This window comes from Citrus clementina, unplaced genomic scaffold (genome assembly GCF_000493195.1).
Source record: "Citrus clementina cultivar Clemenules unplaced genomic scaffold, Citrus_clementina_v1.0 scaffold_2, whole genome shotgun sequence".
Classification (NCBI taxonomy): domain Eukaryota; kingdom Viridiplantae; phylum Streptophyta; class Magnoliopsida; order Sapindales; family Rutaceae; genus Citrus; species Citrus x clementina.
Genome location: NW_006262688.1, coordinates 8,918,731 through 8,943,461, shown reverse-complemented (window position 1 = coordinate 8,943,461; position 24,731 = coordinate 8,918,731). Strand labels below are relative to the sequence as shown.

The following is a 24,731-nucleotide window of genomic DNA, read 5'->3' as shown; positions in this document are numbered from 1 at the left end:
ATGTTCTATGTTTTTTGTAAGGCATTCAAATTTCAATAAAGATGAATTCAGCATGAAGTCCCCTGGTAGCAAGACCAGTAAAAATATTACTAAGGCAACAAAGTGCCTGTTTCTGCTCGGTCAACGAAAGACCAGCAGCTAAATTTATGAAGATGTTACTAAGGCAACAAAATGCCTGCTTCTGCTCGGTCAACGAAGACCAGCAGCTAAATTCTCGAAAGTTTCGCTAAGGCAAGAAAATGCCTGTTTCTGCTCGGTCAACAAAAGACCAGCAGCTAAAGCTACGAAAATTCTACGAAGGCAACAAAGTGCCTGCTTCTGCTCGGTTAACAAAGGACCAGCAGCTAATTTTTCGTAAATTTTATTAAGGCAAATGAGTGTCTGCTTCTGCTCGGTCAACAAAGGACCAGCAGCTAATTTTTCGTAAATTTTATTAAGGCAAATGAGTGTCTGCTTCTGCTCGGTCAACGAAAGACCAGCAACTAATTTTTCGAAAAATTTTGCTAAATGCAAGTAAACACCAGACAAGAGATCCAATAGAAAGTATCTGGAAATCTCATAAATGTTCAATTCTTTATCAAACGAATACAACTCAAGAGTTCATACAAAAAAAAAGGGGGCCTAAAGATTATGAGAGTCAGCGGCTCCAGCAGCTGAAAGATCAGCGACCTCGGGAGGTAAAGGGTCAGCAATCTCAGGAGGTGGGAGATCAGCATTACTGGGAGGTACAGGCACAGACCCTTGACCTACTTCGAAAGCACGTCTCCCAATTTCCTCCTCCTGTGCCCTATCCAAAGGAGCATCCACCTGATCCTGCTCACCCTGCTCCTTATCTCCCTGGCTGGCCCCAGCCATATACCTCTCCACCCCAGATTCCAGCTTGCTCATGTCGAGCTCGGGGTATTCTTCCTTGAGTACAGACATGATACACTTATAGCTGAAAGCAACCCCGGAGTTGTACTCAGCATCCAACCGATCATCCACATCAGCGGATTTGCCTTTCTCTTCAGCCAGCTGGTCACTCAGGGATTTGATCTCTCCCTCAAGGGCGGTCCTCAAAGTATCCCTTTCACTTTGAGCAACTTGAAGGTCAGACTTTAGGCCACCTAACTCGTCCTCAAGATTGGAGGAGGTGGACTCAGCAACCGCAACCTTCTCCGCCAGCTCCGACATCTGCTGGTTCAGTTCGACCAGCTTCTCCTTGGAACGATCAGCAGAGTCAGCTTTCTTCTTCAGCTCCTGATTGTCAGCTTGAAGCTTCCTCTCATGGCGCGCGGCCCCGGCCTTGTAACACGAAACCATGGTGGCCAGCCTGAAGGATACTCTCTGAACAGAAGCAGCCAACTCTGAGAGGTCCATACTCTCAATGTCCTTCACCATCTTGGGCCCCACCGATCTTTTGTAATCCTTCTGATACAAGCTCAGGTAGTCGCCTTGTTCCCGAGATGGCGGAGGGGAGGATCGGTCCCCAGACTGGAGGCTGACCTCGGGACTCTTGTCAGAAGTTCTCTCCCCACCACTCTTACGGGGCGGGGGAGGGGACAGAGCAGGAACAGAAGCCTTGGATGGGCCTACGCTGGTTTTCTTCGGAGGAGGAGGTGGGTTGCTGGAGCTGCCTGAAGCTCGACCACGCTTTCTGGTCATAGCACTGAGAATCTTGTTATCCATCCCGGCAGCTATATCCACTAAGCCCGAGCCGACCAGACTTGTTGGTGACAGGAGCTCTTGGCAGGTAGACGCGTTCAATAGAGCCGTTTCCACCTAAAGCAAAGGCCGATCTTCAAGCCCCCCAATCAGACCCCACGATTCTGAAATAGTACAAAAGGTTAAAGAACCCAATAAGTAGCAATTTTATCAATAATATAGGCAAAAATGAACGACCTGGGGTGACAAAATTCGTTGGAAGGTAAATATCACCACCCAGCGAGTGAGCTGCTGGACACCAATTCCCCCCAGCAAAGAAGAATTTGTTCTTCCAATTTTTGCACGAGGAGGGGAAGCCGGTGATTGGTTTCCTCTTCGCAGAGCTCGACATGAAATAATACCAGCCTGCTTCCCTCGGGCTACTCCTCAGCTGGTATAGATGCTTCACTTCAACAAGGGAGGGCTCCTCTGATTCACACCTCTTCCACAACACATACATAGCCGAGAGAACCCTCCATCCATTGGGATGTAGCTGACCTGGGGCCAGGTGCATACCACCCAATATCTTAGCAAAATAACGTTGAAGGGGCAGCCGAGCTCCTAATTTGAAGCTCTCCAGGTGCATCGTCACATACCCCCGCGGAGGTCGACTGGGGACGTCACCTTTTCCTGGAACTACCAGGAGAACCTCTGAAGGAATGTCGTAAAGGTTCCTCAGCTTGAACAAATCGGTTTCGGTGGTAGCACAAGCTGTGTAGTCAATAGGGTAAGAATCCGCCTCTGCCCTATGACCAAGATGCCTTCTTTGAGGAGGTCTGCTCGGTCCGGAGCTGCTCCCCTCACCATCACCGACTCCTTCAGGAACCCTAACCCCACCATAGCTGTGGTTCTCACCAGAGCCCGAAGCAGGTCCGCCTCTATTACCTACAAGCTCTATTTCGGGGGAGGGAAAGACAACTAAGGGGCGTGGATACTCAAGGGTATCCCTCCCATGGGAAGGACCTATACTACTGGAGGGACCTAAGAAGTCGGTGGGTATTGGCACGTTGAGGCCTGAACTCTCCGATTCTTCATCACTCTCATCAGCAATCAACTTTCCTCTCCGGTTTGACATATCGGAATCCCAAAAGAAAATAGAGAAAACTCGAGTATATGGACACAAAGAGGGCAACACAGAACCCAATCAACAACAACCAGAGGAGAAGTTAAAAGCAATACCTGGATTGAACTGTCACTGATGGCGCGGCCGTGATAGAGAAAAAATCCAGCAAGTGGATACTCCAGACACGAGAAGTGTAAGCAAAGTTCAGAGAGGGGGTTAAGTAACGACGGAGAGACGAGTAACCAAACGATGACGATGTGAGTCTAGGGATTTGAAACGAAAAGGGGGAAACGAAGGCATTTAAAGTGATGGAGACGCCAGCTCACTCACCGTACATCGAGGACAGATAACCCGTCGTTTCAAATTTCAAATACGAAGAGTCTGGAGATGCCACGTCACTAACCGTTACAAAAGGCCAGGGTAGATGTAAGCCCAGATATGCAATGGGCGCGTGTTCATTTAGGCCCATGCTCAGGTCGGAATCTCCTCAGAAGAAAAATGATATCTCAGATCCGTCCCATTAGACAGAAGACCAGAGGAAAAACCCCCGAATGGATAAGATCCGACTATCAGTTTCTACTCTTGACTCATTTCACTCACAAGACCAGAAACTGGGGGACTGGTGTTAAGTAAATACAAGCACCAGGTCGGTCATGCTATTATTTCCACCCCGGCGTAGATCACCTCAGCCTATGGTACGAGCCGAACACAGGGACAAGCATAAACCGACCAGAGGGGAACCCCTGACAAGCATAAACCGACCAGAGGGGAACCCCTGCGAGGGGAATGTACCGACCAGAGGTATACACCGAGCCGATACCTGTCCCCCAGAAAGCGGGAACACGATCCCACAGAACCGCGGCCGTTACGCTGTTCCCAGAACACAGAATCGCGGCCGTTACGCTTTTCCCAGAACACAGAATCGCGGCCGTTATGCTTTTCACAGAACACAGAATTGCGGCCGTTACGCTTTTCCCAGAACCGTTGAAGGACACGTAAGTCCCCACGTTTGCGACAATGCAACGGTTAGAGTCCCGTGAGGGGCTGCCACTACCCGAAAAAGGGGGGGATGAAGGGCAAACGGAAAGGTGGGGACAGCGGCTATAAAAGAAAAGGAACTCAACGGAGAAAGGGACAGAAAAACTGAGAGAGGGAAAACGCTGCCAAATTGCAACCAGACCATTTTCCTACGAATTTCAGATAAACTTCTTGAACCCAAATCACATTGTTTTCCCGTAAACACCTTGAGCTAACTTAGGCATCGGAGGGTTTACGCCGGCAAAACCACCGGCGTCTCTGATCCGTTTTTAGTGAGCGCAGGTCTATTGAGAGGAAGGGGGACGATTCCAGTTCCAGTGAACGAGCAACAACAGATAACACAAACGTTGGTGAAAGAATCTGGTCGGTCAAAGGGCGAGCAGATTTCAGCATCAACACTTAATTTCTAGTAGTAACAGAATTAAGATTACGAAAAATGAGGTGTTATAAGGATATTAAAGGATGTAAAAGGATTGCTCTATTTTTAGAATTGATTTACTGGCACCGCTTTAGTATCCTGCTAATGAATACCCTTGTCAGTTGTTTACAACTTACCCTCGATTAAAATTACACTTTTAAAGAAGTGAAATAAAAAATGACGACGCTCTATACACGTGTGTTTTGAGTTTGAAATGTATTTAAAATTTTAAAATTTTATTGTAAAATTAATAAATTATGGCCATCTTAATTTAGCAAGCCTATAATTTACTGCTTATCACGATTGCATTTGGTCCTGATTACTTACTTTTGGTCAATTGCTTCGGGGACATTTGATTGGCCCACAAGTCAAATTGTGAAATCATCAATTGTTATTGTGCTCTATTTTGTCGAGAAATGCTAAAATACCTTGAGATATTATGTCAGTTATACCGCAATTAAATAATATTATGATAATATGTGTATTTATTTTAAAAAATTATTATGTAATTGATGGTTATATAAAATTTAAATATATATGTTATTCATGAATTAAATTAATTGTACTTATTCTGGTGTATTCTAAAATTTCTCTCGTCATTCTCTCTCTCTTTCCATGCCTTTTCTATGCCATGTACATTCAACCAAGAAAATCTTAATCTGAAACACATTATTTTTTAATAAAAAATAATGTTTGTTATTTTTATTTTTACTTTTAAAGTAAGGAGGTAGCAAAGCACAAATCTATTCTTTTTCAAATCACTGTATTTGAATTCGAGTAGCCAACTAAATAAAGTTGTTAAAAAATCACATAATCAAGTTCTTAGATAGTCAAGTTTAACAAATGTCTATTATATAAAAGTAGAAACAAAGATTTGCATGAATAATTTGTAAAGTAAATGCTCAGTTCTTATAGCTTAAGCCAATTACCCAATTAGTTGTTTATTATTGAAAATTACTCAAAACACCCATGTTGAGTTGCCATTACTTATAATAATTGTTGAAAATCTAATTCTTCAAGCGTAAAATAGTATTTATGTCTGATATAACTTAAAATTCAAACAAATTTGACATACCAACAAGTGAAAAATAGAGAATAATTAAAGAGAATATTTATTAGACAGTATGGACTTTTTAAATTAATATTTTTAAATAAAATTATTTGAAAACCATTCAATCAGACTCTCTAGTGCAACACTAATACTCTAATATCTAATGTTAAGACATCTTTTAATAATCTAATGCACAATTGTAAATTCAGTACAGACATATAAGGAATAAGGTGGAGTAACTTGAGCTGTCGTTCTCTGGAATAAAGCTAGCATATTCTTTGACAAACAGTAAGTTCCTTGGAACAATTTGTCTGCAACGACCTTCGGTAAAAATTAAAAAATTAAAAATTAAAATTAAAATGTTAAGCATATGGCATATTGTTGAAATTGCGTAGGCCGGCAAAAACAAACATCTTTGTTAATCAGAAAAGAAATATAATTATACAGCACATATTACTAGCCATATATTCCATTAGAACAAATGCATACAAACCTTTCGTTTTAGTTTTGTATTAATTAATCAAAAACGCAATTGCCAAGATTATGCAATTCTTTTTTGAGTCCGTACAAATTAAACCATCCAAATTCGTAATACAGACAAAGTTTTCACTACCTCATTTTCTCAGGAGTCTTGTCTTAATGTGTTCACTAAAACTTGTTACTGCAACAGAGACCTCTCTTCTGAGTTCTCAGAAAGAAATTTTTTATTCAAAGTTTCAATGGAATTTCTTTGAATAACACACATATCACACCAAGGTTTCTGAAATTTATAATCTTTCTTGCCACAGAAGTTGTTAGGATAGTGCTATCAGCATATGTTCTATGGTAGTTCCCTACATTGCAAAATCTACATTTCAAGAGGGGAAGCATAAGATGTATCCTCAGGATTTGTCATTTATGTTTATTTTCATCATCATCATCACCGCTGTAACAGAGTTAACACATTGTCAGCCTTCACCTGTAGACTGCAGCCTCCATTTTCAGTTTTCATCGTTGTCAAATAATTCGAGTTGTGAAGGGGGAGATTGGGGAGGATTTCTGCCCAACAAATGCTGTGATTCAGCTTTTCAAAAGTACCTCTATGCATTGGGGCAGCGGGCGAATCAAACAGGAAATATATACCTGAATTCCAGCGAGCAGAGAAGTTGTTTGACTTCAATGAAGAGATTGGAAGAAGATGCTTTCGCTTGTGGGATTGAGAAATTAACTAGTGGTGCTGGGGCTTGTTCCAACTACTCTGTTGCTGATGTTTCTAAGATGTTGGGAAATAAACTGATTAAGTTTAATGAAGATTGCAAATTTGTGAGTTCTGATGGAGAATGGGATCAAATATGTGGCGTCTGCGTGCAGAGTTGGGAAGAGATAAAAGGACCGCATTTCGCATCCTCCAAAGCCGAGTCAATAGATATTGAATCTGAAGTCTGCAGATTTGCGGCGATGGTATCATTGATAAGTAGCAGAATTGGAGATGAGAAGTATGCACAAAACGTTTTCACGTGCCTTGCTGCACAAGATATCTATATTAGTAAGTTGCTGGACAGATCTTAAAAACACATGAATTTCAGTAAATTCAATTTCCAGCAAGATTTTTACACGATCATTGCGTTGAAAGTTAATGTTGAGAACATCTGTAACTAGTCTCTATGGTCTGCAGCGAAACAAACACTGGCTGAAATGAAGATGACACATAAGACTGGTGAGTACATAAACATTTCTGTAATCAACACTTGGTTCTCAAATATGGATCTTTTCATTTGATGGCATGTTCTATTCTCTTAACCGTCAAGAACTCTATATGGAAACAGGTATTTGGATTCTCATTGGAGGCCTTGTAGTTGTTGGGGTCGTCGCAATAATAATCATTGCGTCTTGCATTTGCCTGAAGAGATACTATAAATCAAATCCTCCAGCTAAGATTACTTGTAAGCCTTGCAGAGTTCCAGTAACCAACCAAGGCATTAGCCAATAGCTAACAATGCTTGCTGATTCTGCTTATTTCACTTGGCAGCATTCAAAGGTGTTCAACTGAAGGATCCTGGTTGTCCAAGATATACAATCAGGGAGGTGCATTACGCAACGGAGAAACTAAACGAACTAAATCTCATTGGGGAAGGAATAACAGGTCGGTATCTAAGTAAGCTAAAGAACGATGCAACCTTCTTTTTGTCTCAAGAATCAACGTGTATCGACTAACTTAACGGCCACTCCAAACCTAATATTCACAACTGAATATTCAAGTCATATGATGTTTTCATTTCACCACAAATGACAATAAAATCTCAGTAGGCCTATCACAACTATATGGCTTCTTGGTTTTTATTTTCACTTGTTTTGATATTATATCAGGAAAAGTGTATAAAGGCAAACTGTCAAACAATCAGCACGTTGCCATCAAACATATTACCAATGAGGGAAATGTAGAGACCTTCGTCAGAGAAGTTGCAAGCTTATCTCACGTCAGACACCCGAACCTTGTGGCTCTGCTGGGTTATTGTTTAAGAGTAGACGAATGTTTCCTCATATATGAGCTGTGTCCCAATGGAAATCTCGCTGAGTGGCTTTTTGGTAGTCCTTTCCATTTGTTAAAAGTTCCTTTTTCATGTTTAATTTATTTCCAGTCTGACGAAAGTGAGCCATAACAGGCAAGGATAAGTGCCTATCTTGGATCCAAAGGCTGGAGATTGCAATTGATAGTGCTCGTGGTCTTTGGTTTCTCCACAGTTACTCAGAAGGCTGCATTGTTCATCGTGATATCAAGGTCTGTTTTACCTCAGTCTATTCATAACAATACCGTTTGTGTCATCTCTCATGCTGGTCAGAACTCTCCTTTCCACCAATTATAACATTACTGAGTTTCAAGACTTGAGAATTCGAGTAACACAGGCTTCTTCCAGAATGGAATAATGCAAAAGATTAATTATTGCTAAATGTTGGTTCTCGCAGCCAACAAACATTCTCCTGGGTCCAAACTTTGAGGCCAAGCTTTCAGATTTTGGATTGTCTAAGGTTATTGACATTGGTGAAACCTATGCTAGCTCAGAAGTAAGAGGAACTTTTGGTTATCTTGATCCTGAGTACCGAAGCAACTGCCAAGTAAATTCATCAGGCGATGTCTACAGTTTTGGAATAGTACTTCTCCAAATTCTGTCTGGGAAGAAGGTCATTAACATGAACTTGAAGAAACCAATGCATCTAAATAAAATGGTCAGACACCGTGTTGCCTCATTCTAATTTCTTGTTTTGGATTTATGTTTTCAATTTCCGGCTTATGTTTTTATTTTCAATGTTTCTGTTAACCAGGCAAAAGTTCTTACCAGAGCAGGCAGTACATTGGAACTTGCTGATCCTAAACTTGATAGGGAATACTCAATAGAAGCTTTTGATCTTACACTTCAGCTGGCTCTATCCTGCACAGCACTTACGCATCAAAGACCACCCATGGAGCAAGTTTTTGTTACATTACAGAAGGCACTTGACATATCGACAACAGCTAAGGCTTCCACAACTCAAACTTCAACCACCCAGCCTTCAACTCCGTGAAAGAGAGAAATTTTTAATTACTATATATAAGTTTTTGGGAATTTTTTGTGACAGAGATTTAGTGGTTTCTTTGTTGTAGTCGTTACCATTTTGAATAATAGAAGATCATGAGACATATATACTTTTGTAAATAACTTCACGTCAAAAGCCGATTGAATCAGTGGCTCCTGAGATCACCAAGAACATGGAGCTTAAGTCATTCCAAGAAAGAAGAAGCACGAAGTTTAGAATCAGAATTTATAGATAAACATATGAAGTATGCTTAATCAAAGAGCATGAGCACCCAAAACCATAAATGAATTTTGCTTCTCTACCAATAATGCTCATAAAACCAATGAAAGATTTTGTAAATAGAAAACTGCAAAATTTTTGAGTGAATGTTTGATGCTGAGAAGTGAAAATATGATCATCATTAATCTATAAAAATTTACATAAATGACATAAAAAAATTTCCTAACTATTTTACTTTTTCTTTTGCATCGACTCATTCATCTTCCAATTAGTTTTTGTGCTAATAACTAAACAAGCTCATTTTCTACATAGAAATCGGGATCAGATGGTTTCAACAAGGGGGGCATCTGTAAGCTACTAGAAGCACTAATTTCTTCAACCGGTTGAGGTTTCTGGCCAGCCACTTTTCTAGTATTTTTGGCAAATTTTGAAGCCAAAATTGTGGCTCCAAGATTCTTAGAACTGCTATGTTTGCGGGATGCTGATTTTAGAGCACTTCCATCTGCATAATTTCCAGCAGGTGCGTCGAAACTATAGTAGCTGTCATTGTCAGGAATTGTCACGTAGCCGTAGCCACTCTCTTTTATACTCAAATCCATTGCCATCTTCCTCTTTCTGAACTTTCTCCAAGCAGATTGTATGAAGCAAGAAGCCCAAGTCCTCCATTGGTGAGAATAGTACCTAAAGGCATGCTGGAGCTTCTTGCTGTGAAGTCGCTTGAATTGATGTGCTACAAACTTAAGGTCTTCAGCTTCAAGGGCAAAAGCTTCAACTTCGGTGACAGCTCTGACAGTACGAGTTGAAGAGGGCAAGTTGAGGGTAGAGTTGGGTGTTAAAGCCCATGTTAGCAGCTCTTCACCACAGAAATCACCCGGTTGAAGGGTGATGGAGTTGAAGAACCCGTCCCTTCCTCCATTAGTTGTAGAGCTCTCCAGTGTCCCTCTGATTATGAAAAGCATCTCATTTACTGGATCACCCTCTCTAACAATGTAGGTGCCTTTAATGCTCAATGATGAGACCAGGCGCTGGCATATAGCATCAAGAAGCTGGTCATCCATTTGTGAGAAGAATGGTACCTGAAAAACAAACAAATTAAATTGGATTGTTGATCAACGAAAAAAAACAAGAAAAGTATGTCGTTAAACCAATGTTACAAATGCAAGATAGACCTACACGGCGAACAAGGGCAATGCATAAATGCCTCTGAATTTCACGACGGAGGTCCACAGGTAGTGAACGCAGTATAGACTCTTCATTGACTCCTCTTGTAGCAAGCCATTTGTACTGAACAAACTGATGAACACGTTCCTGCAAATCTGGAGGTAATTGCCGGTGCCTCATCCACTCCTCTGTATCCCTTCGCTTAATCCTCCATTCTTCAATTCTTACAGACATGGACTGGAAATATGTCTTCAAGAAGCGAAAAAGAAAAAATCATATTGCCATTGCTTATAAACTTGGCACGTTAATGTATTACAAGTTGTTATCAGCAAGACCTGGAATCCATCTCTAGTAATATATAATTATGCAATCAGCAGTATCATTTCATTAGACAGCAGCCACAAAGAAGTTCCATCATTTAACACAATTTGAAGAACAATTTGAATATTTTCCGTAGATATAAGATTTATTTAATCCAAAACTTTACCAGCTGTTCCCAGCCAGAATCTAACACTCACCTAATGAAGTGTAGATGAACCTACTCGCCTAGATACTTCACCTGCAAACTAGGTAGTAGTGAACCAATCCCTCAACAGATAATGCTCCCTATGAGATTTCAGGCAAACATTCCTTTTCATATTGATCGATGATGCTATAACTTAACTGAAAAAGAGAAGGGGCATGCTCGGAAGTAATGTGCTTCAGCTAGACTTTGAAGCACAGACACGGCAGATAAAGTGATTGGCAAACGCGCACTTTACTTAATAGCTAATGTTTGCAACCCGCCTATACCTAAATTTCAAGCATACTCAAAATCCGACAGCCAAAAAAAAAAGGAAGATCATACGTTTTTATCTGCAGTCTTTTAAGTGTTCCATTTCTGTTTCCAATACGACCTACGGATTAGGTGGTAACTCCAATTCTTTGGAGTTTCATAAGTCCAAACAGGTTGTACATACATTTGGTTTTTGCATAAATTTTTAGCGTCCAAGTTATTTACGGGCAAAATATGGTTGCTTCTGATACTACTGCAGAGCATGGTTATTCAAAGTAGGCAACAACAACGCAGTAAAGAGAATTAGTAATATTTAAGGTGGCAGTTCATGGTACCTGCATGTTGCCAATCAACAGTGCAAACAAGACCGAACCAAGGATACATATGAAAATAGCAAGTAGATTCTCCTCCACATATATGCTTGTATCTAATTCCTGTGCATATGAACTGCAGAAAGAAAGAATAAAGTGAATATATAAAATATGAGCCCTGATATAAACAGAAACATTTTAACGGAGGATTCCGTATTAAAGTCCATGATATAGTATCAACAAAACCAATAACAAAATCGGACCTTAAAGTTCTTAAACCCCACCAAAGACAGTATAAAATCTTCCTATAAAAATGTGACGCAGCAACATCATCAGTGAAACATTCTGCAAATATTCCAAACTTGAAGTCAATCTCAGCTTCCCTAACTGCATCGCAATCATCAATAACGGTGGTGACATTTCTCCAATTCAACCGATCAGGCTCCTCTAAAGTAGAGCAATCCAGGAAATAGGGAAGGCACAAAGCTCGATGCCGGTTCTCCCAATTACACCTATCTTTCCAGCAGCTGAACTGCCGCCCTACGGCCACCAGGTACCACGTTGCTCCTAAAACCTGAGGCAAACATAACAGCAACAATAAATGGAAAAAAAAAAAGGCAATTGAGTTTCAGAAACTGGGAGGAGAATGAACAGTGGAGGCGCCCTGTTTCTTACGTGACTGCTAAGCAAGAAAAGAACAAGATTGTACCCAGCTCCTGCCCAATCAGCCTTCGCAACAACCCCTGTAGTTTTGATGATTCTTCCGTTCAAAGGAAAGATGACAAATAGCCTGGGAATATATTGCAACAGAATGACCAGGGCCAACGAGGAGTTGTTATAATCAGCCTTGGAATCCCTCATTGAAGGAATTATTAGAAATACGACAAACTGCCAAGTTAAATGCTCCTTTAGTCCCTACAGTTTGCGGTGTTAAGTAGTTTAGTTTTAACTTTGAAAATATTAAGGACGAACCTGAGGCAGGGGAAGGGCGGCGGCGAGATCAATGACAAAATCAGTCTTGAAATACCTACTGCGAATCTCTCTTGCATCCATAACTAACTCTCCCCTCCCAAAACTCCTAGAACTGGGCGACACAAAAGCTGTCCGAAACTTCATAAAGATGTTAAATACAAAGAAAAGATCAGCCACCGTCCGAAAGACGGTGATCAAGAAGCCCGTATTTCCATCCGTCTCTAGGCATGCCTCTTCTCTGTTGACAGAGGGCAGAAAGAAGTAGAGAGGATCGAGCAAGAGCGCGATGATGCAGGTGGCAAGGAAGACGTAGTTCCAGTGGGACACGGCTTCCGAATCCGGGTCCAGGATTTGGAAGCGCCAGCAGAGGATTTGCGCGGTGGGTACCTCTGAAGTTGTGGACGATGAGAGTAAAGGCCGGTTATGGTTGCTGAACGGGCGGAAGAGGGATGAAGCAGAGGAGGCGACATTGGCTGTCGCGGTGGCGGTGGAGGCGGCGGCCGAGGACAGAACTGGAAGTATTTTTCTATTCATCTTCCATCGCGGAGCCCGCTGGCAAGCCGGATTCCGCCGCCAGGAGGTTTTGAGACAGAGAGAGAAAGAGAGAGAGAGAGAGAGAGAGAGAGACAGCAAATTATCAAGATTTTGTTTTTCCTTTTTGTGCTTTTGTGTGATGATGATGATGATGGCGCTGTGAGAAGAGAGAAAGAGAGGTGGCAAAATTTTTGTTAGTTAACAAAGAGTGGAGATTTTCGCGGGAGACTGGAGGGAGAGCGTTGGAATCGGAACGTGGGATAGCAGTTGGTAAATTAATAAAGGGCGGGAAAAGAAAGGACATAATTGGAATAAAGGTGGGATTTCATTCCACGTGCTTTCTGCTTGAAATAAAATAATGTAGTAGATGTATGGATGGCGGGAATCCGTTATTCCGTCAGCTATGTTACTATTTACACTTTTTGAAAAAGAGATATAAATGATTTATTTTATTATTTGAAGAAGGAACGAGAATAAGGTGAAGTCACCACTTCCTCATTTTCTCTTAGTTTTAAATTTTTATTGTATATATTTTTTAAATTGTTATGTAGAATATATTAAAATTTTGATATTATGGACGTAAACTAAAAAAAAAATCCTAATGCTTGTAATAATAATATAAATAAGAGATAACATAAAGATGGAAAAATGGACTGTTGAAATATTTAAAAGAATATTTATTCTACTAAAAAGAAAAAAAATTTGAACAAAAACCGGCAGCACTAAAATATTCTAGATGCAGATCTTGTGTAATTCAGTAATTGTTACTAAAGAATTTGACATTTTGTACCACTAACAATGGTTTAGTTTAAAGTCATTTCTCCTTTCGAAAACCGCAATAATTTGTTTTCCTTTTTTATTAGTTGAATCAACTAATATTCAATAATTTTGTTCAGTTAATAGATTAATTATTAATTCACATTTGTTAACTTCTTGATGGCTTAAATGCATGCCCTTAATGGACACTCGTTTCTTTGTTGAGGTCATTATTTTCAATCCAACATAAAGAGCAGACACTAAAGCTCTTAAAATTTAAAAAATGGTTAAATAGATCATTTCATAGATAATTATATCATTTGATTAGGGTAATCTGATTATTTTTCATATGGACATAATTGTGTGTGTGTACACACACACACACACACACATATATATTCCTTAACCATTTCGTCAAATTCCGAAATATCGCCATTGTTTTCCGTAGAGAAATTGATGATGCAGTTGAATAAACCAAGTGTTAGCTTCAGCATTAAGTGTTTGGTTGGTAAAGTTTAAGGCAAACGAGCTTCTTGCCAGTTGCCGGAAAGACTACCTTGAAATTATTGGGGTTGCGTTGTCCTTCCAAAGAAATGAAACCGTTCGTAATAACATCATTTTCATGCAAGTCTCTCTCTTTCGTTCCCGAATTGCGTATGCCACTCAAGTTTTTAAACGTGTACCACTCTGGTGGATCAAGATATATATAGATTGAAATGGCGATTATACATATCACATCCTACTTGTGACGAAAAATGAAAACTGAAGATGAGTTAATTATCAACACAAATTAACTTACTCTTTCTGAGAATAAGTAGATGAGTAAATACCCCGGTTTATTAGTTTTCTCTTCACTTGTTAAATTAATGTTAGTACACTCTTGAAATTTTTTAAATATTATATCGAGATTACAATATAAATAGCATCCAATTAATACGTATGTTCAGACTTGAAGTTGAATTTAATACATGTCGGATTTGTCATGACATTCAAAATTGAAATATACCCAAAAAAAAAAATTAATTAATTAATTAAAACTCTCGTACATGTAAAGAGACACCATTTTGAAAAAGGTGAGGAGGCACTAATTAACTCAACTGAATGTCGTAATTTAGTTGCATGTTGTGAAGAGTTAGAATGTATATTTATTTATTTATTTATTTATTTTTTTGGGGGTTGTGTTGTCAAAATCGAGCTCATGTTGCCGTTTACTACTGATGCAGAACTAATAGAATGCTGAATGATGTTACTGCTGTTGACCTTCAGCAAAACTCGAATTCATTCGGGTTGAAGGAGATCCGGTGAGTTATCTCATCCCAGACACATCTGCTTGTTGTATTCATGTGTATATTAAATGTGAGTTTTGCTGGGCATTTAGGATTGGCTATGTGTTGTTTTGTGTTGGATGTGGTGCTGGTAATGAAAAACTGTTGATTTAATGGGTGTTAGTATTGACTGGGAATGAAGTTTTGTTAAATGTAATATTAGGCAGGAATGGAATTAAGGAGCAAAGATGGGTCACTTTGTAGCTACTCGCAAAATGCGAATAAGGAGTTGTTGGATGGGCTCAGTGATATTGCATCGGGTATAGATGATAATGGAAAAGTCAGGGAAGATAATGTAGAATTAAATTGTAATACGGCCGAAAATGAGTCTAAGAATACAAGCTGCGGAAATGAGGTGAATAAGGAATCGAGTTGTGCACAATTTGAAGATGAGGGAGATGAGCATGAAGAATACGGCGTGAACAGGCTAAACTTTGATACAACAGAGACAGAGATTGAAGAGTTGAGGAAAGAATATTTGATCCCAGACGATATTACACTTAGGTTATTGGGCGAAGATGAGGTGGCAAGCAAATTGAGTAATGGAGAGACTGCGATTTATCTGGAAATGTTTGATCTTGGTTTCAGGTTGCCCATTCAACCTTACTTTGCTCGAATGTTGGTGAGAGTGGGTTTGAGTCCAGGTCAACTTGACCCGAATGGCTGGAGGGTTTTAGGTGGTATGTATGTTGTATGGGCTGAGCAGAATAAAACCGAGCCTTGTTTCAAGGAGTTTACTCACTTATATTTTTGTAATGAGCATGGGATCAACCACAAAGGATGGTACTATTTTATGTCAAAAACAAAGAGTAGAAAAATAGTACTTGACTTTCCAGGTTCATGTAGAGGTTGGAAAAACAAGTATTTCGTGGTAGGTGGAAATTGGGGTAGGGATGTAGAGCTGACCAAGGGTTGGTTTAAAGTTCCCACTCATTTTAGTAGACCAGGTAATACAAGTTTTGTTCAGGTTGAGGTCGAAATAAGGATACAATCTAACGCATGTTTTTACTGCAGTGACTTGGAAGAAGAAAGTTGATATAGGTGACAAGCTGAGTGTTAGAGTTGAGAAAGGATTGCTAAATGCGGAGGATTGGAAGTTGTTGTTGACATCCGAGAGATTGTTGAGCACTTACCTCATTTCTAGTCTACCACATTACAGCAAGAAAAAGAAAACAAAGAGAACAAAAGGTAAAATTTTACTAAGTGGTTACCCATGTTGTCATACGCCAAAGATTCACTAATTTTAGTGTGGTTGCTATTGTTGCAGGAAACATGTCTACCGCTAAGCGTACCCCTGCAGAAATTGCAAAAGCCTTGATCGAGGAGATGTCGGACGAAGAAGGCGAACCACGTAATAAGAAACCACGGCGGGCATCACAAAAAAACAAAGTTGATGAGAAAAAAGAGAAACAGCCCGCGGTTTCAGCTCGCAACATGCTACCTCAGAGCAAAAGTGACCGAGCTAGTGATTCTCGTCCCCTGCGCATTTTGCCACCTACCCCTTCCCCGATATGTCCGAAAGGAAGCTTGCTTGAAAGCAGTGACATCATAGAGTCAAAGCGAGGAAGAGCGGAGGACTTACTACCCATGGTGAACTTAGCTGCTCGTTTTGTGAGCCAGGATACCCTCGAGAATTTTTCCCACTTGTCAGCTACTCATGCTCTTGAAGCGCTTGCTCGAAACCAAGTTGAGGTGGGTATTAATTCACAACCTTTATTTCTGTGATGTTTATACTTTCCATCCTAATTGTCATGCTTTCTTTTCCAGCAATCCTTGATCATGGCCGCGCATATCGAGACGTTTGCCAAGTCATTGAAAGGCCATGCGAAAATAGAAGAACTCGAGCGCGCTTTGATGAAAGCCAACCTCACGAACGAAAAAACAGCAAGCGAACGAGATCGGCTCAAGCGTGACCTCAATACTCGCAACGATGAAAATACTCGCTTGGCAGAAGACTTGGTAGCCGAAAAGAAATCTAATGTGAGCAAAGACTCCAAGATTGCCGATCTTAGCTATGAGTTGGAAAAAGTTAAGTCTGATGTTGATCAACGCATTCGACTAGAGAAAAGGCAATTGAAGGCGGATGTCATTCAGACATGCATCGAATTGTTCTAAGAGAAACACCCAGACATGGACTTTCAATGGATGTTGACCGCTTATGTGAGCAAAGAAAAGGCTAAGAGGAAGTCATTGGGTACGGATCAAGAAGCTAATCGAGTTCTTCAGGGTGATGAGATTAGAGTTGAGGGTGAGGCATCTTTAACAAGCAGAGTTGCTGAAGACGAGGAGAGTGCTTTCTAAGTAGATTTGAAAAGTTGCTATAAGGCTTGCCTTTTGGTAGTTTTACGAACGTATAACTCTTGTTGCGCTTTCATTTTGTGTTTGTACTTCAGATAATTATTACATAGCTTGCACGCTTATTTTTAATAAAGCTAATGCCGACCGCGACAAGTCTGAAGATGTTTAGGCTACTGCCGATTGTAACTAAGCTGGAAAGTTGACCTTAGGAAGCTCGAAGCTGACCTCGCTATAGATTCTTACGAAGTGTCAACCTCGCGCATAGATCTTACCAAGCTAAAATGTCGACCTCAACCATAGGCCGTACAAATCTGAAGTGTCAACCTCAATCGTAGACCTCACAAAACTAAACTGTCGGCCTTAATAAACAACCTCAAACGTAGAACTTTCAAAGCAACAAGTGTCGACTTCAAAGGTAGAGCTCACAAAGCAAGTGTCGACCTCAACCGTGGGCTTTTCAAAACTAAAATGTCAACCTCAACCGTAGGGTTTTACGAAACTAAAATGTCGACCTTAATAAACAACCTCAAACGTAGAGCTCACAAAGCAACAAGGGTCGACCTTAACCGTGGGCTTTTCAAAACTAAAATGTCGACCTCAACCGTAGGCTTTACGAAACTAAAATGTCGACCTTAATAAACAACCTCAAACGTAGAGCTCACAAAGCAACAAGGGTCGACCTTAACCGTGGGCTTTTCAAAACTAAAATGTCGACCTCAACCGTAGGCTTTACGAAACTAAAATGTCGACCTTAATAAACAACATCAAACGTAGAACTTTCAAAGCAACAAGTGTCGACTTCAAAGGTAGAGCTCACAAAGCACAATTGTAGACCGCAAACGTAAAGCTCACAAAGCACAAGTGTCGACTATACTTTGGTTTACACAATTTTTTCTATTTTCACTGATTAGTTTCCAATACCGGTAATGACTTTCCAATATCGAAAACTAGGGGACTGGTGTTCAGGTTAGATTTTTCTAAAAAAACTTCAGAAGTATAGTCGACCCTAATTTACTTAGAACTCATTGTTGTTGTCGAGCTGACCACGTAAGTACAACCTGGAGCCTATGTTGGCGACCTGGTTCACAAGTACGGCCTGAGATTTATGTGAATAACCTGATTTAAGAATACAACCTTAGACCTATATGAGCGACCAGGAAATTCACCGGTCCGACCTCGAAATTTATTTGCCCGACCAGAGAATTAGCTTGACATAGAAAGCTATTGGTTAAGATAACGTGGCCTAATTTCTAGGAAAGTTGTGTGCCACGATCTATTTAAACTATCTCCAACCGATGACCACGTGCAACTGCTGAAGAAAGTGGACAGAAGTTAAAGGTGGTAACCACCCATGACCAGGGGCCTATTTAAGCTGAAAATGGCAACTGAGGTGGGGGTTAGCAAAAATCAACCAAAAAACTCTAGAAGTGACCTATCTAAGAGCCTTAACAGAGCTTACCAGATTTTGAGTTCTTTGATCGGAAAATTCCTTTCTTTTGAACCCATTCACAATTCTTCCCTCTCATTTTTATCTCTTTATACACAATTTCTGACTTAAGCATCGGAGGGTCTGCGCCGGAAACCCACCGGCGTATCCTAACCGTGTTTTCTGGTTGACAGGTACGGAAAATTGCGGTCATATTGGCGTTTGAGCTTGGATTCGTGCTGTAATTCCCCTAAAGAAACAAATTCAGCTGTTGAGGTCGTTTTTCGGCATCAACATAAATAGCATCCAATTAATACGTATGTTCAGACTTGAAGTTGAATTTAATACATGTCGGATTTGTCATGACATTCAAAATTGAAATATAGCAAAAAAAAATTAATTAATTAATTAATTAAAACTCTTGTACATGTAAAGAGACACCATTTTGAAAAAGGTGAGGAGGCACTAATTAACTCAACTGAATGTCGTAATTTAGTTGCATGTTGTGAAGAGTTAGAATGTATATTTATTTTGTTTATTTTTTTTTTAAAATTTCTTAAAATTTCTTACAGTTTGCTTGACAGATGAGAGTTAGGTCTCATTACAATATTTTATACTCAATTGAATGTCTGGATTTAGTTGTATATTATAATGAGTTGAATGTATTTTGATCTAAATGTCTATAGAGCAACCCTTATTTTTTTAAAAAAAAAAATCTTACAGTTTGGTTGAGAGATGAGAGCATTAAAATTAAATTTATTTTTCTATTTTTCAAATTAATTAAATAAAATAAGTTATTTTATTAATTTGTTTAAATAATTAATTTAATTAATATTAAATTGATAAAATAACAATTATTTGATAACCTTAAGCGAGCTAATAATAGATTGAAGGGTTAATTAACTTTAACCCACACCCAAATTTATAGAAAAATTAAAATCATTCGACCTCGGACAAAGCCCATCCTGGCTTCACCAAACCAACCAAACTAGGCCTGGGCTTGTCAGGCCCGGCCCATTGTCATGCCACTACGCTACAAGGCAGAAGCTAACTAGTGTGAAAATGATCTTCTTGAGTTTGTGACACGAGACAATTTAAAATTACTTCTCTTATATAATTTTAAGAATTTTCTATGTTGGATTGTCTACTTTATTATTTAATTATTAATTTCTTTACACTTTTCCAACTTATTTTTTTTAAATACTATTAAAAAGAAACCTAGAGAATTCAAAGGAGTTTTTGAAAATATTCTTTACATTTCAAGAATCGTCTTTTAAAAAAAAAATAAATTATTCTTTATTTTTTTTTAGTCGGCTGAATGCATAGGTATGGATTACGTACGTAAAGAAACCAACGCTGAATCATTTTCGATTGAATTTTATTTTTTTCAATTAATGGGAAAGTTGAATTCTTGGGCACCTGATCAATCCGCCAGATGTTTTTTCGCCAGTAAAATGAGGAATTTTAATGTTCACATCTCACCGCTAGAATATGGAATAATTATAGAAAATTGTAAATCCGAATCTTTAATGCTTAATTTGAGGCAATTAATAGATCCCCTTATGCATAGGATTCCTTATTTTATTCGAATTTACTTTTTAATAAATACCTGTAACTGTATATTTAATTTATTTAACTAGAAATGTAGGAGTATTCATTAATACATATTGAGCTGGCTGGCCTACGATCTGAAAACACAGAATATGTAAATAATACCCAGATTCTGAGGGCTGCGTTGATCTTCATGGCATCACCAAATAACTTATAACTATTTATTTATTTCGTGATGTGATCAAAATTCAATTCTTTATTTTTTATTTTTTTATCACTAATGGCAATGATGGTGGCCACATCTTTTGCATCATCATTGATTAAGATTCTTTTCGAGATCTTCCCTTTTTTTCTTGCTCTTTTTCTCTCCAAATTTTAGGTAGTAATTGAATATGATACAAAATATTACAAAAGAGATTGAAATCGCAGTAAGTAACTGAAGACATTTGTTTTAAAATTTAAAACAATCAATGTCCTTATTACACTAAAAAATTCGATAGCAGACTAATTTTTTTACAATATTATTAATATTTTTACAAAGACGAAAGGATTCTTTACAATGCTATAAAAGAAAAAACGATTCAATAAGGTTTGGGAGTGCAGTTGTATTAAATATTTGTTGGGAAAATTTTACTGTTCTAGTGGTATTACCCAACTCGAATTTGAATTAGTCGAGATTCAATGTAGTCTTCGAATACCAGATGGTTTAATATACCAAAAAAGAAAGAACGATTCAATAAATACAAACTTCTAAATATGAGAAGACTAAAAAAATGTTATAAATTCTATAAAAAAACATTATTTTCTTTAATAAAACAAATAAGCCAAAAATAATATACATCAATTGATCATTGACGTCTCTTCAAGTTCTATTTGAGCTGAAGCAAGCAGAAATACATAATATAATTAACTTTATTATTTATAGCATTAAAATGAAAAAGAATTGATCAATCAAGACTCAGGACAATGGGATCCAACTTAAAAGTAGAAAATTCCAAATTATTTGCCAAAAAAGAAAAAAAAGGCACGAAAACAAAAAAGACCAATAATATTGGGAAGAGGGCATTAACTTCACCTGTAGTGGGAAGTGGTCACCACCCACTCGAAATTTTTAAAAACGACGTGACGGATGCTGATTGTACAATTGCCCTTTAGATTTTGGCTCCCGATGATAATGAGGTGGGGTAGAGGTGGTGGTGAGACTTATCTCATTCTCAACTCTATTAAAAATTTTACTTTTATTTCTTATCACATTTCTCAATAAATTTAGTAGGGTAGGGATAGAAAATTTTAATATAAATCCTAATATAAGAAATGATTTTCGTATCTCCACTCCATTTTTTATTTATTTCTTTTATAATAAATATAGATAAATAATTTTAATAAATTAAAAATTAAAGACTTAAATAAAATTATTACTATATTATAAAATATTTAAATTATTTAAAAATTCAAAAAAGTTGAAACAATATCTTGAAATAATAACAAAACTAAAAAAATGTTTGAAGAGAGAAAGAGAAAAGAAAACATAATAATATTTTAGGGTTGAATAAGAGTTGAAATGTATGATTTTCTTTTAGTTATAACATATTTATATTAGGTAAGATTAAAAAAATTATGATCTAACATTGTAATTAATAAAATAAAAATTATTGAACAAACATTAAAATATATAATGGAGATTAGGTAGGGGATGGGGTGGGGAGTATAAAACAAAACTCTATCCCATTATCCCCATTAAGAATTTAGAAATTATTTTTTTCTATTCCCAAAAATTATTTAAAATTCATACCATTTAGGATGGGATCCCATGTGGTTCCAAACTATAGAAAATTTCACCATCTCTAATTTTGGCACTATTTATTTTTTATCGCTTGACATTATTCTTCATAAATATAAAAATATTTTTAGGGTTTTTATGTTCTACCAACACCCAAATATTTCTACATATTTGACCGTGCACCCACCCACTTATTTCGACAACTATCTTAGCGTACCTATTCTAATATCCTTTGCGATTTGTCTAATGTCTATTAACCACTAAAAAGACTAAGGAAATTATCATTTGTATACCCTTAGTTTACTCAATTATCAAATATACTACAATACTTTAAGGGTGTATCAATCGTCCACTCTAAGTTGATAAAATGTATCAGTTGACCACCAAACCATTAGTTGTCGTTTAAGTATGATGACGTTAGAAGGGTAATTTGGTCTTTTCAATTGATACAAGTGATAATTTATGGGTACATAAGTGATAAAAAGAGAATTTAAGGGTATACAAGTGATAATTTTTAAGGGTAAAATCGTCAATTCACTGTAATTCCATTAACTTTCAAACGGCAACTAACGGTTTGGTGGTCGGCTGATACATTTTGTCAACTAAGGATGGACGATTGATACGCCTTCAAAATGTTGTAGTATTTTTGATAACAAAGCAAATATAGGGTATACGAATGATAATTTTTCAAAGACTATAACGTTCCTCTTTTGAATTGAATGGGCTGTGTAAATACTAAAATAACCATGATAACTTGTAAAATTTACAATAAAAAGATCATAAAACTAATATTATACAATAAAATTAAAAGCAAATAATATCTTCCAACCAGGACATAGTAAAAATTTACAATAAAAACTATCATAAATCTAATTTAAAAGTTTTGCGTATACGGTGATTGTTGTTAAAGCAATTAGTGGTGCAATGAAACATGCCAAAACATTTGGGTGCTATCCCAACATAACCCATAATTTTTATTTTTTTATTTTATCAAACCAGCTCCAAAAAATTGTTGCATATAATTTGTCGAACGTAAAGAGAACATGGCAGATTTTTCTCATCTCATCTTTCTTTGATTAATAAATATTTATCTTATAATTAGTTATTATTATAATTCGTTACTGAATGGGGATTTTGGGTCAACGGAATCATGTGGCAGTGAACATTCATTAGTGAATCATATGCACGTGTATGTAATTAATTAAGATTTGCAAGAATCTATTCTCTTCTACATTATTTCTGAAAAAAATGGATGATCCAATAACCTATCCCAACGCACGGTCTAGCTCAAATTAGAAAGAGGGTTTTTTTTTCGGATTATTCTTTTATGAAATAATATTATTCTAAATATCCTTAAATGATTATAAACCTTAACTTAGGTGGCGTTTGTTTTTTTATCTGAAATCTGAATAGACCTGAATTAGTCTGAATTCTGAATAGATCTGAATGTCTGAATCTGAATAATATATTTATTTTTTCGTCTGAATCTCAGAAAATAAGTATTAAGTTGTTTGTTTTTTTTAACTGAAAAAGCTAAAAAATATGTACTTTTACATTTGTATCCTTATTAAATTTGAATGTCAAATAAATAATATATTAAATACCAAAATATTTTAACATTATAAGTAAAACTATATTCAAGTGAATACATAATTATTTTAGAATTTTAATATATAAAATACCATAAATTTCAAATTTTATCGTATATAATATAAGAAAGAAAAAACAGAGATATTTTTATGTGGGTTAAATGTCTATGTGTGAGTTTTGGGATAGACATAAAAAATAAATTATAAAACATGGATATTTTTGACATTAGTAAGTAATTGACTTAATTGAGATTTCTCCATTAAGTAAAAAGCAAAAAAAATTGGCTTATTTTATTAAGTCAAAATTATCTAAAAAGTCTCATTAAGTTATAAAAACAAACACATCTAATTAACTCAATTAATTAAGTTAAGTTACTTTAAGTCATTAAGTTAAAAAACAAACGCCACCTTACTCTCACTTTTTATTAAGAAGATAAGAAGAAAATTCATTAACATGCATTCAATATTTCTTTAACTTCTAGACAAAAATGAAGTAAGTTAAAATTTATAATAATTTAAAAATATTTTAAAAATTATTATTTCACGAGAAGACTAACCGAAAATTTATCTTATTAATAAACATATTCAGTATGGGAGCATTTCACCATGCGTATTATTTTTCCAAATTTATTTTTTGTTTTTTGTTGATTTTCATAAACTTTTGAAATATGTCATATGAATGGCATTTTTTTTTCTTGTGGTGGTGATTGTAAAGTTGTGGATAACATATGCTGATTGATTGCACTGTGGATTTATTTGAAACAACAACAGCTCATACACAGTCCAGTAAAACATTAGCTGCTTTATGTGCATAGATGATGTCCCTCTAATTAAGTTGCTGGATTCATATATTCTAGAAAACAAAATAAAAAAGGTTGCTCAATTCAGATAACTGCATCTGGTTCTTGCAGCATTTATTCTACTATGAAAAAAAAAAAAAAAAGAAGAAGAAGATCTCAAAGAATTTGAACTAAAAACAGTAGCATTATATATATTATTCTAAGATGCAGATCTTGTGTAAATGTTACTAAGATTTTCTCATTCTGTCTTACTAAGAATGGTATATTTTAAAGTCATTTCCCTTTTTGAAGACCGAATCATCATCATTATTATTATTATTATTATTATTTATTTATCGTCAATATAACACTCATAACTTTGTTCAGTTAACAATTTGATTAATTTACATTAACTAAATTCTTAATGGCTTAAATATATGCCCTAATGAT

General features: G+C 37.1%; 5 protein-coding genes across 5 annotated transcripts; 2 read left to right on the top strand and 3 right to left on the bottom strand.

Annotated features, from left to right (window-relative positions):
- Positions 1 to 621: 621 nt before the first annotated feature.
- Positions 622 to 1,668, bottom strand: LOC112100861. The gene has a single exon (XM_024190723.1). It carries the CDS (start codon positions 1,666 to 1,668, stop codon positions 622 to 624), a length of 1,047 nt encoding a protein of 348 aa, XP_024046491.1.
- A 93-nt stretch (positions 1,669 to 1,761) lies between these two features.
- Positions 1,762 to 2,758, bottom strand: LOC112100860. Its single transcript, XM_024190722.1, has 2 exons — positions 1,918 to 2,758; positions 1,762 to 1,808 (listed from the first exon to the last, which is right to left on the bottom strand). The coding sequence occupies exons 1-2, from the start codon at positions 2,756 to 2,758 to the stop codon at positions 1,762 to 1,764; spliced, it is 888 nt and encodes a 295-aa protein (XP_024046490.1).
- A 3,317-nt stretch (positions 2,759 to 6,075) lies between these two features.
- On the top strand, positions 6,076 to 8,793 carry LOC18050967 (probable receptor-like protein kinase At5g18500). The gene is made up of 8 exons (XM_024190721.1): positions 6,076 to 6,778; positions 6,908 to 6,949; positions 7,059 to 7,175; positions 7,262 to 7,375; positions 7,600 to 7,818; positions 7,896 to 8,011; positions 8,197 to 8,457; positions 8,554 to 8,793. Exons 1-8 carry the CDS (start codon positions 6,076 to 6,078, stop codon positions 8,791 to 8,793), a joined length of 1,812 nt encoding a protein of 603 aa, XP_024046489.1.
- A 484-nt stretch (positions 8,794 to 9,277) lies between these two features.
- LOC18050966 (cyclic nucleotide-gated ion channel 18) lies at positions 9,278 to 12,836 on the bottom strand. Its single transcript, XM_006446398.2, has 6 exons — positions 12,244 to 12,836; positions 11,947 to 12,159; positions 11,535 to 11,845; positions 11,296 to 11,407; positions 10,198 to 10,434; positions 9,278 to 10,100 (listed from the first exon to the last, which is right to left on the bottom strand). The coding sequence occupies exons 1-6, from the start codon at positions 12,775 to 12,777 to the stop codon at positions 9,312 to 9,314; spliced, it is 2,196 nt and encodes a 731-aa protein (XP_006446461.1). The 5' UTR covers positions 12,778 to 12,836; the 3' UTR covers positions 9,278 to 9,311.
- A 3,294-nt stretch (positions 12,837 to 16,130) lies between these two features.
- Positions 16,131 to 16,973, top strand: LOC18050965. The gene is made up of 2 exons (XM_024190720.1): positions 16,131 to 16,550; positions 16,626 to 16,973. Exons 1-2 carry the CDS (start codon positions 16,131 to 16,133, stop codon positions 16,971 to 16,973), a joined length of 768 nt encoding a protein of 255 aa, XP_024046488.1.
- The last annotated feature ends 7,758 nt before the right edge of the window (positions 16,974 to 24,731 follow it).